At 32.8% G+C, this 17,155-nt stretch overlaps 1 protein-coding gene across 1 annotated transcript; it reads left to right on the plus strand.

Annotated features, from left to right (window-relative positions):
- Nucleotides 1-519: 519 nt before the first annotated feature.
- Nucleotides 520-13,465, plus strand: LOC128995395 (elongin-C). The gene is made up of 4 exons (XM_054420404.1): nt 520-606; nt 815-856; nt 11,567-11,757; nt 12,248-13,465. Exons 2-4 carry the CDS (start codon nt 827-829, stop codon nt 12,387-12,389), a joined length of 363 nt encoding a protein of 120 aa, XP_054276379.1. The 5' UTR covers nt 520-606; nt 815-826; the 3' UTR covers nt 12,390-13,465.
- The last annotated feature ends 3,690 nt before the right edge of the window (nt 13,466-17,155 follow it).

Here is a 17,155-nt window from a genome sequence, read left to right on the forward strand (position 1 = left end):
AGTTAGTCGGTTTCCATCGCGCCAGAAATAGAACTCAAGGGATCAACTCAATAGAACTCAAGGGAATGGAGGGTGCCACACCGGTAGGGTATTGTCGCTCAGTGAAGTTGCCGCCCGTGACAGTCGCGGTGGAATGGGACTGGGCCTATTTCTTCGGCGGGAATTGTCGCCAGCAACCCTGCCACACTCGGCTGTTTTTCCCGTCAGTCAGTCGTGCAACAGCCACGCTTCATCGTACCTGGTGTTGAGTGTTTCGTCATGACTGAAGATAGTGGCTCATTCCAAATGGATCATTTGGAAGTATGTTTCAAGTTTCAAGTCTCTGGCTCATCGGGAACTTAGTATAAAATCAATTGCAAAATTTGTACCGGACAAAAAAGCGAGCTAATAAAAACGTTTTAAAATAGCTTGCAGCAATTGTTTTTACATGATCTTACGTCAATGACCTAAGCTTAGCAGAAAGACTAATTAAACCAAACGCTCCTTTCCTGATTCACTATAAAATAGAGAGCCCAAGAAGAAGTTTAAAGTTATGTCGAAATCGAAATAAAAAGCTTTAACTTCAACTCAACCAACTCGAAGGACGTGAATCCTCGTAGTAAATAGGTAATTTTAAAATTTTAATAACTCCTAAGTTATTTGCTTCTGAATTTGTATTAACTCTAGTATTGTTTCAATATTATATGAATTGTTTACTATTTGTATTCTTAATGCAATATAACAAGTGATTTTAAGTCCAGTGGCATTCAAAATAAACATAACCTACATGGATTAATGACTTAGCAGTTAGATGTAATTTCTTCCTTTGTTTCAGAATTAAATTACAATGTCAGGGGACATGATTGAAGATAAAAAGGCAAGTATCATATCCGAACTTAAAATTACTCTATTTATTTATATCTAATAATAGATCACGTTAATACAAAACCTCACTCTAAAAGTTAGGAGCTAACTTAGGCTAGGTTTCTTTATTTGGTTAGGGATACGTTTTAGGAATAGCCAACTTTAATACTTTACTTTAATGCTTTTCATTGAAATGGTGACCATACAAAGTAGATATTTTAATTTATTCCTTTTTAGTTTTTTAAATTATGTTTTTGTTCTTGATAACCTTATTTAGGCACTATCTTATCTTTGTTTATTGCGTATTATTTATTTCATTTAGGCTGGTAGCTTATTCATTTTAGCAACATGACACTAATGATGCATGGTCTTAACTGTTATTTCATGCATAATCTGAAGTCAGCATACAAATCTAAATGTTATGTGATTACTCTAAAATAAATGTCCGCAATAAACCTTTGAACAACATTAACTTACTTTGGGTTTGCCTTCCCTTTGTGCCAATTAACTTAGGCTTAAACTTTGCATTTAAGTGGTATAGGAATCTTCATTTCTAATAATTTGAGAATTCTAGTTTATAAACTTAAGTTAGGCCTGGGTCAATCCATTTAAAGTCATAGTTGCATAAGGCATAGTTGCTCAACATTTTTAATTTTTATGATACTTTAATAAAATGTTAACTGTATCAATAAAACTGACATGCAAGTGTTAAAAAAAAATTTTCTCAAAATTTTTTTTGGCAGCCATTTATGTTTGAGCAAAACGCGCGTTTAAATATATTTAACTTAATAGCTTTTTTATTTTTTAAGATAACAGGACAGATTGAAAACCAAAATATTCAGCAAGAAATGGACTTTAAATTGATATGACATAAATATGTTGTCTAGCATGTAAAATGCTAAAACGTAGGTAGCCTAAATAAAGATTTAAGCAGTGAACATTTTATTTTCTCTGCAATATTTTCATAAGATAAAGTAATTACTCACCTTTAATATTTTTTGTATTTTAAAGTTGGCATATGAGACAGTCTAAACCTCAAGTTTGGGTTATGAAAGTCTTATCCTTTTTTTCTTTATAAGTCGATAAATATGGTGGATTATCCGATTTCCGCCATTTTCAAGATCTTATAGGCCTATCACAAAAGGGACTGAACCAAAATCAATCAAATTTCTGTCATAAGTACTTGTAGTTGTAATTATGATGTAAGTTTGATCACTGAGACTCAACTAGTTTAGAAGATACGCAACATCAAAGTTGGGCGAAAATAGTGTAACAAGTAGCGTTAGAACAAGTAGTCGACTAAGCTAATCAGTTTATATATACTTGTTTTTAAAGGGTATGTTACTATGTTACAATCATATACACACAAATAAAACTTTAATAGATTAAATGGAGGCTTACACAATGAACTTTCATGTTTTGGTTTTATTGACACTTTTTCAATAAACGTATGGATTAAAAATGTTTAACCGTTTCTGATAAGACATTAAACCGAGTGTAAAAAATGTCGTAGGGATCACATTCCTTTATACAGTATCGATTCAATATTTAATCAAAAAGTTGAATAAAGTTGAAATCTCATTGCACTGTTTTTGTGAAATACCTATTGTAATTTCTTCCAGATGTGGTTGATAACTCTAATTTCTGTATTTCTCTGTATTTCTGGGTAATATTCTGTAGAACTATTTTAACTGGAACTCAAAAAGTGTCATTTGTTAAGAGTTTAAATGATGTGTTGGGTCCTGATGGATGGAAAAAGTGAACCAGGACGTCCTCGTTGTCTACATTCTTGTCTTGTATTTTGCCAATCCACCACTTCTCGTCATAAATACTTGCTATGTTGTCTTGATTGTTAAAGGATTAAATGTTAGTGAACTGTAATGATGTTCGCTGGTCTTCGAAATGTGTAGATTTTGATGTTTGAAAACAACTGATTTGGTTGTCACTTAAAGGGAAAAACCTAGGGAAATTTCTTGTAGGCTACCTGTTACAGGCAAGCAGAATTTGAACCTGCCTACCTTTAAGTTGCTCTTCCCATTCTTCAATTTCTCTTGATGTAACCTATATGTTAAACAAGGTTAGGTTAAACAATCTTTCTACTGCATTTTCATAGACTTTACAAAAGCTTACGACAGTTTAGACAGAAAAAGAATATGGAAAGTAATGGAAAAACAGGGAATTCCAAAAAAACTTATAAAAATGGCCTCATTAAGTGTCCAAGACTCAAAATGTAAAGTAAAAGTGGAAGGACAAGTGTCAGAGGCTTTCTCAGTAGACACTGGAGTGAGACAGGGAGATGGAATATCCCCAATACTTTTCAACATTGCTCTAGAAGAAGCACTACAGAAAGTTAAAAGTTCAGAGGTAGGGATAAAGATAGGAAAGAAAATAAATATTTTAGCCTTTGCGGATGATGTTGCGATATTAGCACATACAAAACAAGACTTAGAAGATCTAGTCAGAATATTGATTGAGGAAACGAAAAAGGCTGGCCTTGAAATAAATGATAGAAAAACTAAATATATGCAATGTGGTAGACGAGATGACCAAGAAGAGGACAATGAAGTCCTGCAGATAGAAAACCATGTTTTCCAAAAAGTGAACAATTTCACCTACCTGGGAGTCTTATTAACAAATGATAATAATGAAGAACTGGAAATAACTAACAGACTCAATGCTGCAAACAGAAGCCTCCATGCATGTAACAAAATTTTGAGCTCAAAGCTGTTATCCCGCAATACTAAAGTAAGAGTTTATAAAACTATAATTAGACCGACACTAATGTATGGATCTGAGTGTTGGGTAATGAGCAAAAAATCAGAAAAACGGTTAGTAACTTTTGAAAACAAAATTCTTAGGAAAATATATGGCCCAACTAAAGAAGATGGATTCTGGAGAATTAGACATAATTTCGAAATAAGAGAGCTATATAAAGACCCAGATATAACAGCTGAGGTAAAAAGCAGACGCATTAGGTGGGCGGGTCATGTCCTCAGAAGAGAACATGGCACAACCTTAAGCAGTGTATTTAGGAACGACCCAGAAGGCAGAAGGCCACCAGGCAGGCCTAAACTGAGATGGAAGGACCAGGTGCGACGGGACTTGAGGAAGCTGGGTAGAAATGAAGACCAGGCGCAGGACAGAGAAGGCTGGAGGCAATGTGTAGGCGAGGCCAAGTACCACTTGGGGTACCTATGGCCACTGCAGTAAGTAAGTAAGTAAGTAACCTATATGTATTTTATACCCGTATTTTTTCAGTGCAGAATTTCAACATTTCTTCTGGGTTCAGTATTTGGTTTTAATACAGTCTTTGCATACTAGCTCTTGTTACTTCTCGTATCTTGCCATGTGAGGAGTTCATAGAAGGCTTGATTGATAAACTTATGTCCCTAAAGGCCCACCATTTTATATTCAAAACACAAACAACACAAGTAACAAGAGCTAGTATGCAAAAACTGTATCAAAACCAAATACTGAACCCAGAAGAAATTTTGAAATTCTGCACTGAAAAAAATCACGGGTATAAAATACATATAAGTTACATCGAAAGAAATTGAAGAATGGGAAGAGCAACTTAAAGGTAGGCAGGTTCGAATGCTGCTTGCCTGTAACAGGTACAAGAAATTTCCCTAGGTTTTTCCCACTAAGTGACAACCAAATCAGATGTTTTCAAACATCAAAATCTACACAATTTCGAAGACCAGCCTACATCAATACCGTTCACTAACATTTAATCCTTTAACAATCAAGACAACATTGCGTATATTTATGATGAGAAGTGGTAGATTGGCAAAATACAAGACAAGAATGAAGACAACAAGGACGTCCTGGTTCACTTTTTCCATCCATCAGGACCCAACACATCATTTAAACTCTTAACAAATGACACTTTTTGGGTTCCAGTTGAAATAGTTCTACGGAATATTACCCAGAAATACGGAATATCCATTAGAGTTATCAACCACATCTGGAAGAAATTACAATATTTCACAAAAACTGTGCAATGAGATTTCAACTTTATTCAACTCTTTGAATAAATATTGAATCAATACTGTATAAGGGAATGTGATCCCCATGACATTTTTTAAACTCGGTTTGACGTCTTATCAGAAACGGTTAAACATTTTTAATCCATACGTTTCTTGAAAAAGTGTCAATAAAACCAAGATGAACATGAAAGTTCATTGTGTAAGCCTCCATTTAATCTATTAAAGTTTTATTTGTGTGTAAATGATTGTAACATAGTAACATACCCTTTAAAAACAAGTAAATATAAACTGATTAGCTTAGTCGACTACTTGTTCTAACGCTACTTGTTACGCTATTTTCGCCCAACTTTGATGCTGCATATCTTCTAAACTAGTTGAGTCTCAGTGATCAAACTTATACATCATAATTACAACAACTACAAGTACTTATGGCAGAAATCTTATTGATTTTGGTTCAGTCCCTTTTATGATATAAGATCTCGAAAATGGCGGGAATCGGATAATCTACCATATTTATGGACCTATAAAGAAAAAAGGATAAGACTTTCATAACCCAAACTTGAGATTAAGACTGTCTCATATGCCAACTTTAAAATACAAAAAATATTAAAGGTGAGTAATTACTTTTTCTTATGAAAATATTGCAGGGAAAATAACATTTTCACCGCTGAAATCTTTTTTTTACATTTTAGCATTTTACATGCTAGACAACATATTTATGTCATTTATTATATACAGTATCAATTTTAATTTGTCCTGATATCTTGAAAAATAAAAAAGCTATTAAATATTTAGTAAACGTTGATTTTTGTAAAAAACGCGTGTTTTGCTCAAACAAAAATGGCCGCCAAAAAAAATTTTGAGAGGAAAAAAATTTTAACACTTGCATGTCAATTCTATTGATACAGTTGTAACAATTTTCATAAAAAGGAAAGTTTCATAAAAAGTTTCAAGGAAAGTTTCATAAAAATTAAAAATGTGAAGCAACAAAAAATATTTATTCTGTATGATTTGTAATGGATTGACCCGCCTAAATTAGTCCATTTCACCTTAGTTCTAGTAAAGTAAGTCGCTGTCGCCAAAAATAAACAAGAAATAGGGAACCTCAGTTAAATACCCCCACCGCAGCAAACCTGCAGACTTAGCGAATTTCCATTTGCCTGATTGGATTTACACTAAAAATATCACATTTATTCCTTATTTAAATAGAATTAGTTTAACAAGTACTTAGGTTTGCTGCAGTAGGGAGGGTAAAGAAGTGTTTTTTAATGTAAAATGTTAATAGGTACTGTAGTTTAGTAAGAAATTAGCCTAATGTATTTTCCAAATTTGATCAAAATATGTTCATAAACAAGCAAACTACAACAGTTGACTTAGTCTCCATAAGAGTAATATGGGAATTTTAAAATTACAATTTTTTAAAATTTTCTCCGTAACCATGAGGCACATAACAACGCTTCTATATACTAAATTATTTGTTTTTTTAAGCTCTACAAAAAGGTTTAGAAAGAAATTGTGAAAGTTTGAGTTTTTAGGGTAAAAAATGGGAAAAACCTATTTTTACCCCATAAAACCCCCCATGGGACCCCTGTTCCCATAGTCCGATCATGCTGGTTCTCGAACTCATTCTAGTTTATCTCGCTTTACATCTTTAAACCAAATTTCATCAAAATCGGACGAAAATTACTCAAGTTATCGCGTTCACGGACACATATAGGCTATATATATAAATCTATATATATAAAAATTCGAACGAATGGTGTTTTTGGCCTCTGGGGACATCAAAATGAAAAAGTAAATCGGTCCCGGGCCTAGGTCTTACCATGCCACCTACGGTAATAGCTACTTTTCCCTATAGGGAAATTCGCTAAAAATAGCCAGATATAACCAGATAATAACTTTAGATATTAATAACAGTGTTAACATAAGTTTTAACTTAAGTTAAACTAGTGTACATGTTGCTCGAAATCGAGCAATTGCAAAGAAGTACAGGAGTTATTTATAAACAAATAACTTGTTTAAAAACTAATAACAGTCATAATTTCTGATGATTTTAAAAGAGTCAACTAAAAGATTATTGACTGATAAAAATACTCACAATTTACATGACAGTCCTATTCCAGTTTAAAGGGTTAATTTTAAACAATCAATCTGCCCACGTACGGGAAAAGGTAAGCTTACAATTTAAGTCAACGTAAAAAGGCTGTCAGCTTTTATAAAGTACCGTACCTAAGTTGTTTGGCCAATATGTAGACAATAAGGTGTATGCTACTTTAAACTCTACAGGATAGAGTTAGGCAAAAACTGGCAGAACTCTGAAATGGTGTTATTTATCACAGGCTTACTCATATGCAAAATCCTTAGAATAAAAATGCAATAACTAATCACCGATATCATTTAACACAAACCAACATCCAAAACTAAACACATTTTTAATACAACATAGATAATTTACTCAATGACTGTTTGACATATGTTCTTCTTCTCACTATTAATTTTTGCTTCGCAATGGGAAAAATCTGTTTCATAATCATTGAAATCGATTTATAATAAATAATCTATCATAAAGTTTAAGATTAAATAAACCTACCACATAGTTGTTTTACATGGTGGAAGGAAAATACTTTTTTTTTGGATCAGCTGTCGGAATTTGTTAGATAGACATTTGACAGTTCTAGTTGTTTACAATAAAATGTCAAAGCAAATGTAAACATTGTGAATTTTCTCATGCTTCCATGGAGACCAATTATTTAATATTTAATTTCTGACAACAGCTGGGGTTTCAAAACAATGTTTGTTTCCCATGTTAAATCTTATGGAGGAATACGAAACTTTAAAGGGCCCCAGGGCCTCACTCTCTAATTATTTACCTAAAAAGAAAGTTTCTTGCACAACTTCACGTTACGCTCTTTCCAATGACACCAAAAACATGCCAATCGGTTCAGTAGTTTCGGAGGAGTAATTGTCACAAAAATCGTGCTTGCGTATTAAATAAGTATAGATAAACTTGTACGTAAATTTGGTCATGTGGGTATGGATGAAATAAAACTATATAAACACCTTAATTTAGCACGAACAGTTTTTGTTTTGCTACCAGCAATTCGATGTAGTATCGGTATTTGATTTAATAATTATACACAGATCCCTGATTTGATAATGACTGTGTTTGTATTTTAATCCTTTTATGGGCCTTACAACAAACCCCAAGTGACCCCACATGGTGAATTATGTGTGTAGTTGGTTGTCATTTTCTATGCAAATGTATGTCAATATAAATACTAATATAATGTGGTTAATAGACTTTAAATGTTACCAAAAAACATATCATACCATAACTTATACTAAGAGTATGTTTTTAGCGAATTTCCCATATATGGAATAAGCTATTACCGTAGTACTCATGGTAAGACCTGGACGCGGGACCGATTTTTTTTTCATTTTGAGGTCCCTAGAGGCCAAAAACACCATCCGTTCAAATTCATATATATATATTATATATATATATTTTGTTATTGTATACATCAATGAGGGCTACTTTAAATGTTACTAAGCAAATCAAAATACCACAGTACCCTAAAAACATTTTATTTTATATTACTTACATGTTTCGGACATTAATGCCATGATCACAGTATAGTATATAACCTATTAGTTTCTTTTATTTACAAACATTATTAGATATTTCTTATTAAAGAACAGGTGATAACTTTTAAAAGTTATCACCTGTTCTTTAATAAGAAATGTCTAATAATGTTTGTAAATAAAAGAAACTAATAGGTTATATACTATACTGTGATCATGGCATTAATGTCCGAAACATGTAAGTAATATAAAATAAAATGTTTTTAGGGTACTGTGGTATTTTGATTTGCTTAGTATATATATATATGTGTGTCCGTTAGCGCGATAACTCGAGCAAAAATGATACGATTTTGATTAAATTTGGTACAAACGTGTAAACCTACGTTTATTCGAACGAGTTCGCGATCCAGCATAATGGGAACAGGGGTTTATGGGGGCTTTTATGGGGTAAAAATGTGTTTTTCCCATTTTTTACCCTAAAAACAAAAGATTTTGCAATTTTTTTCTAAACCATTTTGTAGAGCTTAAAAAAAGAAATAATTTAGTATATTGAAGCGCTGTTGTATGCCTAACGGTCACGGAGAAAATTAAAAAATAATTTAATTTAAAATTCCCATGTTATTCTTATGGAGAAAATAAAAATTGTTGTAGTTTACTTGTTTATGGATATATATTGATAAAATTTGGCAAATTTATTTATTTCATCCCATACTATTCACGTATGGTCAAAAAACACTTTTTACCTTCCCCGTAGCAGCAAACCTAAGCAGTTGTTAAATTTAATGTTATTTAAATAGGGAATAAATATATCTTATTTATGGAAATATTTGAGTAAAAATGTAATCAGACAAGTTGAAATTCGCTTAGCCTGCAGGTTTGCTGCGGCGGGGGTATTTTCTAGTATGATAATACCTTCCTGGGTACATAATTTGGAATCTCGAAGCTGGGCAAGTCGACCCGGCAAGTAGAGGCCGGGCGTGCGTTCAAGTTGCCGCGAACGAATTAGCATTACGAAGCTTGTGTACCTGTTGTATTATCAAACTACAACAGCTATTTTTTTCTACAAATAAGTTTCAGAAAATATAGTATTCTGGCAACATTTCTCTCGCTCACATAACTCCTGCCTTAAAAACAATAAACTTCCTAGCAACAAAACTTTTAGATGTCACCAGTTAAAATGTATGAAACAGTTTGAACTTAATTTAATTTTTATAATGTCAAACCATTTTAATTTTCTGATTACAAACATAGGCCTACCATTAGCATCCTATACTAGAATTTATAGCAAGTATGTAAAGGTTCAAAGCATTTAGAGCATTTTTAGGTAATAAAACAAAACAACAGTAAAAATGAAAAGGGAGCACTGAACATTTTACACTTCTCTAGGCCCGCTCGACGTTTCTACACCTATCCAAGATGGCCAACATGGCTTCAATTCCCGCAATGTAAAGGCTTATGACATAGCCAGTCTATTTTAATTCTGATGTCGCTGAAACTATAATATAAACTAAAATTGATATGAAAATCTGTTGCTTACTAGCCTACCACGCTTGCTAATCTGAACATATTTAAGTTAATCAGATTTTTTATTCAGGCTATGAGGTAGCCTATTCAAAACTAAGTTTAACAGATGCTTTGGCCTAGTGCAGCTCTACACGTTCATTCAGAGATTCAAATCTTGTTGACTTTGCCTGCTATAAATGAATGCTGTTATAACAAGCACTGTTGAGTCATGGTGTGTACATTGTATCATTAGGAATAATAGGCTACAGTCCAAGCTAAGTAAGGCGGTCCCAAATGGAATTGAAAATTTGTTAATCTACTGTATTATATCTATGAACCACCATAGTAAAAGGATTCCTATGGCCAATGAACTGGTATAAAAAATCAACTTAAGACTCCTTGGAGGCTAGCGACAGTCTTGGATAATTTTTAACACCTGCTGAAGAGTTATTTATTGTCCAAAAATATTTTTTTCAAACACCAAAGTGATCATAATTTTGATATTTAGTATACTGTGAGAAATGTTCATTGTAGTTTTGGATTGTTCTACAAGGGAGTCCATGAAAGCTAGCGGCCATCTTGGATTTGCCCGCCATAAGAGCAATGTTAATTTTGTTAATTTCAAACAGCCGCTGAAGAGTTATCATCTCAAAATATTTTTTCAAACATCAAAGTGATTGTAATCCAAATATCTAGTATACTGTGAGATAAGAAACTGTCTTTGTAGTTTTTTAATTGTTTAACGAGTTAGAACGTCCAGGCTCTAAGGACTCTTAAAGGCAGAATTAATATTTAAAAAGTCGGGCAATAATTAAGGAACTATAAGAACATTTCCCCAAAATAGCTTTGCAAAAAGTGTTCAAACTGAAGTTGAATTTTATATGAAAACCTTAGGCCTTATTGCATGATAGTATAAAACATTAAGTGTGAAACACATTACGTAATACCTATCCTTGCATGGTAAAGCTTTAAGTGCTAGAATATTTTAAAACTTGTGTTGCTGTGTATTCTTGAGAGGCGTCACATTCTAGGGGGATGCGGAATACTATCCCCCGGAAAACTACCCCCCCCCAGGTGAAACGTGACGTCACAAAATCTGCTAACTAACCAATATGGAAGCCGTGTCCGCGACTGGAATACTACCCCCCCTAGACAAATCGTGCTATGTAATTTTAATTTTAATTCGAGTAATTCCGTTGGATAATAGAAAAGGCATGTGGTGAATATAAAACCGATTTTCGAAATGTTACAGCAAGTTTGGTTGGTTAGGTTAGGTTAGATTAGAACTGTTTGACAACTAAATTTGAGTGTCCGTGACTGGAAAACTGCCCCCCCGGTCTCTGACGTCAATATGACGTAGGAACCTGCTTGGGGGGGTAGTTTTCCGGGGGGAAGTCATCAGGCGAGCCCATTCTAGGATAGGCCCTATCTGACACGCAGACCAATTATTGAACAACAGTTAATTATTTTCTTCTTTAATAATGAGTTTTTTTCCTATGAGTTTCAAATGCAAACATTGAGCATTAATCACTGAGCGGTTTAACCACTGTATTTCTTCAAGGTAGGCCTATTTTAAACTATATGTAACTAATCTCTAAACTAAATTAGTGTCACTCCTCATACTAATAGTATGTCTTATGGTTTTTCAGGAGGAGGAGAAGGTATATGGCGGCTGTGAGGGCCCAGATGCAATGTATGTTAAGCTAATATCTTCAGACGGTCACGAGTTTATTGTGAAGCGAGAACATGCACTCATGTCTGGCACTATCAAGGCTATGCTCAGCGGACCCGGTCAATTCGCTGAGAACGAAACTAATGAAATTCACTTCAGGGAAATTCCGTAAGTGTGTCTTTATGTTTAGTACATTACACAACCTATTGTATACTACCAGTAATATTAACCCTTTAAACAGCTAAGATATTCAAGAAAAACCGATAACCCATTGTCGCAGAGCAGTCCATCGACCTCTAACCGCTGTGACACCCTGGCTACTTTCTCAAGCTAGTTAAGCTTGTTCACTCCAGTCTGCACCTAGGAGTATATGTTATGTACTTTTACTATATCAGATATAAACTTTATTTACTGTGATAATAGAGTATTTGTAGCTTGTATGTATAATGGAGCCTGTCTCCTGTTCCACCGTCTATCTGGGGACTGGCCAATGGTGTAAGTCCTGGGCTAGTCCCAGGTAGACAGAGGGTCAAAAAACAGGTTCCATCATACAGATTATAGTTCTAAAGTTACATATGACCTCCTATAGCCGGTAACGTGGCCTCCCTTATAAAGCTTTCTTCAGCCAGCTGTCTAATATGAGTGGAGTTGTTTACAGGTCACATGTACTCCAGAAGGTGTGTATGTACTTCACTTACAAGGTTCGCTACACTAACAGCTCTACTGAGATTCCGGAGTTCCCAATCGCTCCTCAAATCGCTCTCGAACTACTCATGGCAGCTAACTTCTTAGACTGCTGAACTGTTATTTATCTTAATTTCAATTCATTTGGACAGTCACAACTATTTATTTACGTTTCTTTTCTTTGAAACGAGGTGTATATTTTATAGTTTATTATTTTTGTAATAATGGCCTTTAAAATGCTAATAAGTGTTACAGTGTTTCGCAATAACGAATTAACTATTGTTTGTAATTAATGAAACCAGAAATCATTCACAGTATCAAAATCATACTTTTTTTTAGAATACCGGATTCCATGATGTATATCTGTATAACTTTTATTACTGTACGGCATAAAAAAATATGATGTGAGATAAAATTCCAAAGCTTGATTAACCTATTATAGTCTAACAGAAGTAAAATACTATACATTTTAACAGTGATTTATTGAAAGTGAATATTCTTAAGTAATAAGGTAAAATTAGTCATGAACATGGTTTTGCCTTACTTAGCTCTCGATTTCCACATTAGCTAAAATCCTAGTACCAGAGAACACCTTGGCATAGAGGAAGGTTCACCTAGTCAGTGAAAAGGGACTCAAATACATTATCTTTAACTACCTACAGCTGAATATGTGTACATAGTTTTGTTAAAAAGCAACTTAGCATGACACGTCTTAACACTTGGGTTGTAGACTTTTGAAAAGAAACGGTTTAATTAAATTCCATGTAAATGGTTTAATTTAACCAACTATATTATCGAGCAGCTAGGCTCTCACACACTGACTTGTCAAGCAGGTAAGATGGATTAATGTAGATCATTAATCTTACCTTGTAGATTTGTTAGCTCCTGAGATCACTTTTTATTTTTGTTACTGTTTCATAAATGTGTTGATTGGGTTTATTATAAGTAAATGTGATTGATGATAATAGGCTGTATGTAAATGTTTACTTTTAAAGTACTTGTCAAAGAGTGAGTTCTGTTGTATCATCAATTAACCGCCGTATGAAAGTCTGCTAAACTGATGTTGCTCAGTAAGAGGAGGATATTATGTTTTATGAACTTGTTGGTTCACTGTTGGGTGTATTGTGCTAAGTCCAACCTATAAACCTGTAAAATTACACTTTTACTTAAATAAAAATCATATGTAAATTTCCTCTTTGGATTTCTCTTGTATACCCAATACTAATATTAAACTTCATTCAACCGAATAGCGTGAAATCAAAAATTGATTTAACCCTAACCATTATAAAAAAATTGAATAAATTAGAAAACATGCTAGACAATGGAAACTGCTTTCTGTAGTGAAAATAATTGGTTCGGCTTAGTCAAAAGAAAGTAATAAAACAGATGAAGACAATATGGATCTCATACCGTGATGTGGATAGAGTTAAAAATACGTCTTCCGCAGCAAACCTGCAGACTAAGCAAATTTTAATTTGACTGATTGTCGGTTGTTTGTCTGTTTGTGTGTTTTTTTTTGTTTTTTTTTTATAAAACGTTATTAGTATAGAATGAAATCAATAAATTTGCCACATTTTTTAGCAAAATGGTAACCTTTAACAAGCTAACTACAACAGATTTTTCTCCATGAAAATTACATGGAATTTTTAAAGTACAGTTTTTTATTTTCTATTTACCTACCTTCAATTATTGTACAAAAATGCTTCAAGGTAGGCCTTCAAAATTGTTTCTTTTTAAGCTCCAATAGATTGCTGTAATGAAAATTGAGCATTTCCATTTTAAAAAGGTTAAAAATTTTAAAAAAATCAAGTTTTGGAAAATTTTAAAGGTCTATGACCTGTCTTTCTAGTTTGCCAACTCATTAAAGTTAACCCACCCAGTCTTTCATGCTAAATTCCATCAAAATTGAAAAATTACTCAATTTATTGTGTGTGTTCACGAACACATTTGTAAAAGTTTGAACAAATAGTGTTTTTGGCCTCTGGGGACATCAAAATTTAAAAGTAAATCCTTCCCAGATGTAGTTCTTTCTACATCTATTACCTATGGCAATAGCTATGGTACTTCCCTATAGCATAATTTGTTGATTTTAAGAAATACATTTTGTGTTTACAGTTTTACAAGTCAGTAACTAAAATCACTTAAAAAACTATTTTAGATTTATTAAACAGGCATAGCTTTTAAACCCCTACCATTGAACAACCGAAAGGTCTTTGTTTCCTTTATTTTGGTTATTCATGGGTTTACTGTACTGTTATGAGACCAAAAACAAACAAGATCTTTTTGATTATGTAATTTTTCAGAAATACATTAAATGTATCATGTTTTGCTTTAGGTCCTGCATTGCTCATTATATTTTTATGCCGGTTTTCTGAGAATGTTTCCAAATGCTGTCTGAATAAAACTTCTTCTATGGATTTCTTGACTTCTTTACATGACTTTAACAACAAATTTAGGGCATAATCATGTGAATCAAAACAAAATTTTGTTTTTTCTTTTAAACAAGATGTTAGAATTTTTCATCCGTCGTGAGACAATTTAAACATATAATTTGAATTCTTTGTTATTATTCCTATTCCTCCTCTTAACTGGTAAATGTAGAATCTCTCACATTCCTCATTGCTTACTACTGAACAAAATAGATTTTGATAGAAAGATGTTCTCATGGCTTGTTGAATACTTAAATACATTTCAGATTTAGTTTCAACTACCCTTTGAAAAAAAAATCCATAACTCCTTGACTATACAATCTTTGATTACTTAAATATTCAATATAATAATATGGCCATTTACGATTTTTGTGTTGATGGCTTTGTTTTTATACAGACATGATTTTCACTGAAAAAGCGCACCCTTGACAAAGCCACAAAAACTGAATGTGTAAAAAAATGTGGGTGGGGTCTGGCACGTACAATCCTTCCTTTGTAAGCGTCTGTCCAGTGTCGATGCACCTTATTTTAAGTCATGACAAAGGTAACTTTTAAGGACGTTTGGTCGTAAATGTGATGTGTTTTTTGTTATTGTTCAATTATACTAAAAATTATAAATACAAATATATAAGAAATATTTTTTTCTTGAAAGTAGTAATTTTTTTAATATTTTGGTCCGAATGGGTAATGCAATTCTCATCAAAATTAGCATTCAGGTGTGACAAAATAAGATAATTATCACTAGCTATTTAAATTAAAATTTGGTTAAATTTTTATATTTCAAAAAATTTAAAAAATATTGAAATCAATTTTGAAATTTTAAAAATACTGTAGCTGTTTGTCTTTGGGTAAAACTCCTCTAAATGTTGGAATAAAAAAAAAATTTGATATGTTAACTCGTTTGGGCTGTGATTTAGTACCTTTGATGCCTTGCGCTGGCGACACACTCACACCGGAGCTATAAAATATATTAACATCATGTAACATAACAGAAAACATTTAACGTTGTATTCTATAGCCTCGGCACACTGTCAACAAGTAGTGCACTGCCAGCGCAAGGCATTAAAGGTACGAATTCACAGCCCAAACGAGTTAACATATCACATTTTAAAAAGTTCCAACATATAGAGGAATTTCACCCAAAGACAAGCTATTTTTTAAATATAAAAACAAGTTTAAAATAAAAAAAAAAATTTAAATAGCTAGTGATAAATATCTTATTTTTTCACACCTGAATGCCAATTTTGGTGAGAATCGCATTACCCATCCCCCTGTGAATTGGTACCAAAATATGACAAATTTACTACTTTCAAGCTTCATCTCCCTTAATATTCAACATAAAAAAATATTTTTTATATATTTGTATCACTAATTTTTAGTATAATTGAACAATAACAAAAAATACAAGATCAAATTTTCGACCAATTCCTTCTTAGTCAGTTTGAAAGGATTACGGACTGTTGCTTAGTATCACAGTTTGGCCCAAGTCAGCCAACTTCTCTTTCAGCTACAACGCTACAACCAATCTTGGACCATGCTTAGGTTTCTCATCAACATGATAATATAATCCTTTTTAGCATGGGTTTATGAGATAGTGAACCTAAAGGGCTTAATGAGTAAAAAATTAAAACTCTAATGGATACAGAAGAATGTTCTACTTCCCTTGGTAAAGAACCGAATCAAAACTTATATAAACCGTTTCCTGTTGGTAACAAATTTGACAAAACATAAACATTCATTGAAACTTGTATTAACCTATTTGCATTGTCTCATTTATTTACCTAAAATACCAGTATCACTGAAACATTAAATACCCCCGCCGCAGCAAACCTGCCGTCTAAGCGAATTTCCATTTGGCTGAATTGATTTTCAATTGGTCTATTTAAATAACATTAGGTTTAACGAGTACCTAGGTTTGCTGCTACAAGGAAACTAATAAATAGTGTGTTTTAAGTAAAATAATTATTGCTTAGTATAAAATGAATATATTTGCCAAGTTTGATCAAAAGATATCCATAAACAAGCAAACTACAACATTTTACAATATTCTCCATAAGAATAACATGGGAATTTTAAATTAAAATTTTTTTTGTTTTCTCCGCAACCAATAACCGTACAAAAACACTTTGATATACTGAATTGTTTGTTTTTTTAAGCTCTTTAAGAAGGTTTAGAGAAAAATTGGAAAATTTTGTGTTTTGAGGGTCAAAAGTGAGAAAAACCAATTTTTACCCCATAAAACCCCCCATAAAATCCTGTTCCCATGGTCCGATCATGCTGGATCGCGAACTCATTCAAGTTTATCCCGCCTTACACCTTCAAACCAAATTTTATCAAAATCGGATAAAAATTACTCAAGTTATCGTGTTCACGGACACATATATATATAAATCTATATATATATCTATATATATATATATATACATATATAAAAATTTGAACGAATGGTGTTT

This window comes from Macrosteles quadrilineatus, unplaced genomic scaffold, assembly GCF_028750875.1.
Source record: "Macrosteles quadrilineatus isolate MER2022 unplaced genomic scaffold, UCM_ALF_1.0 Scaffold_5__1_contigs__length_97177068, whole genome shotgun sequence".
Classification (NCBI taxonomy): Eukaryota; Metazoa; Arthropoda; class Insecta; order Hemiptera; family Cicadellidae; genus Macrosteles; species Macrosteles quadrilineatus.

Bases quoted from the DNA above. Each gene is read 5' to 3' on its own strand.
- LOC128995395 (XM_054420404.1), top strand. From the start codon at position 827: ATGTCAGGGGACATGATTGAAGATAAAAAG. The intron at 857-11,566 runs GCAAGTATCATA...ATGGTTTTTCAG, and splicing joins ACATGATTGAAGATAAAAAG to GAGGAGGAGAAGGTATATGG. The intron at 11,758-12,247 runs GTAAGTGTGTCT...AGTTGTTTACAG, and splicing joins ATTCACTTCAGGGAAATTCC to GTCACATGTACTCCAGAAGG.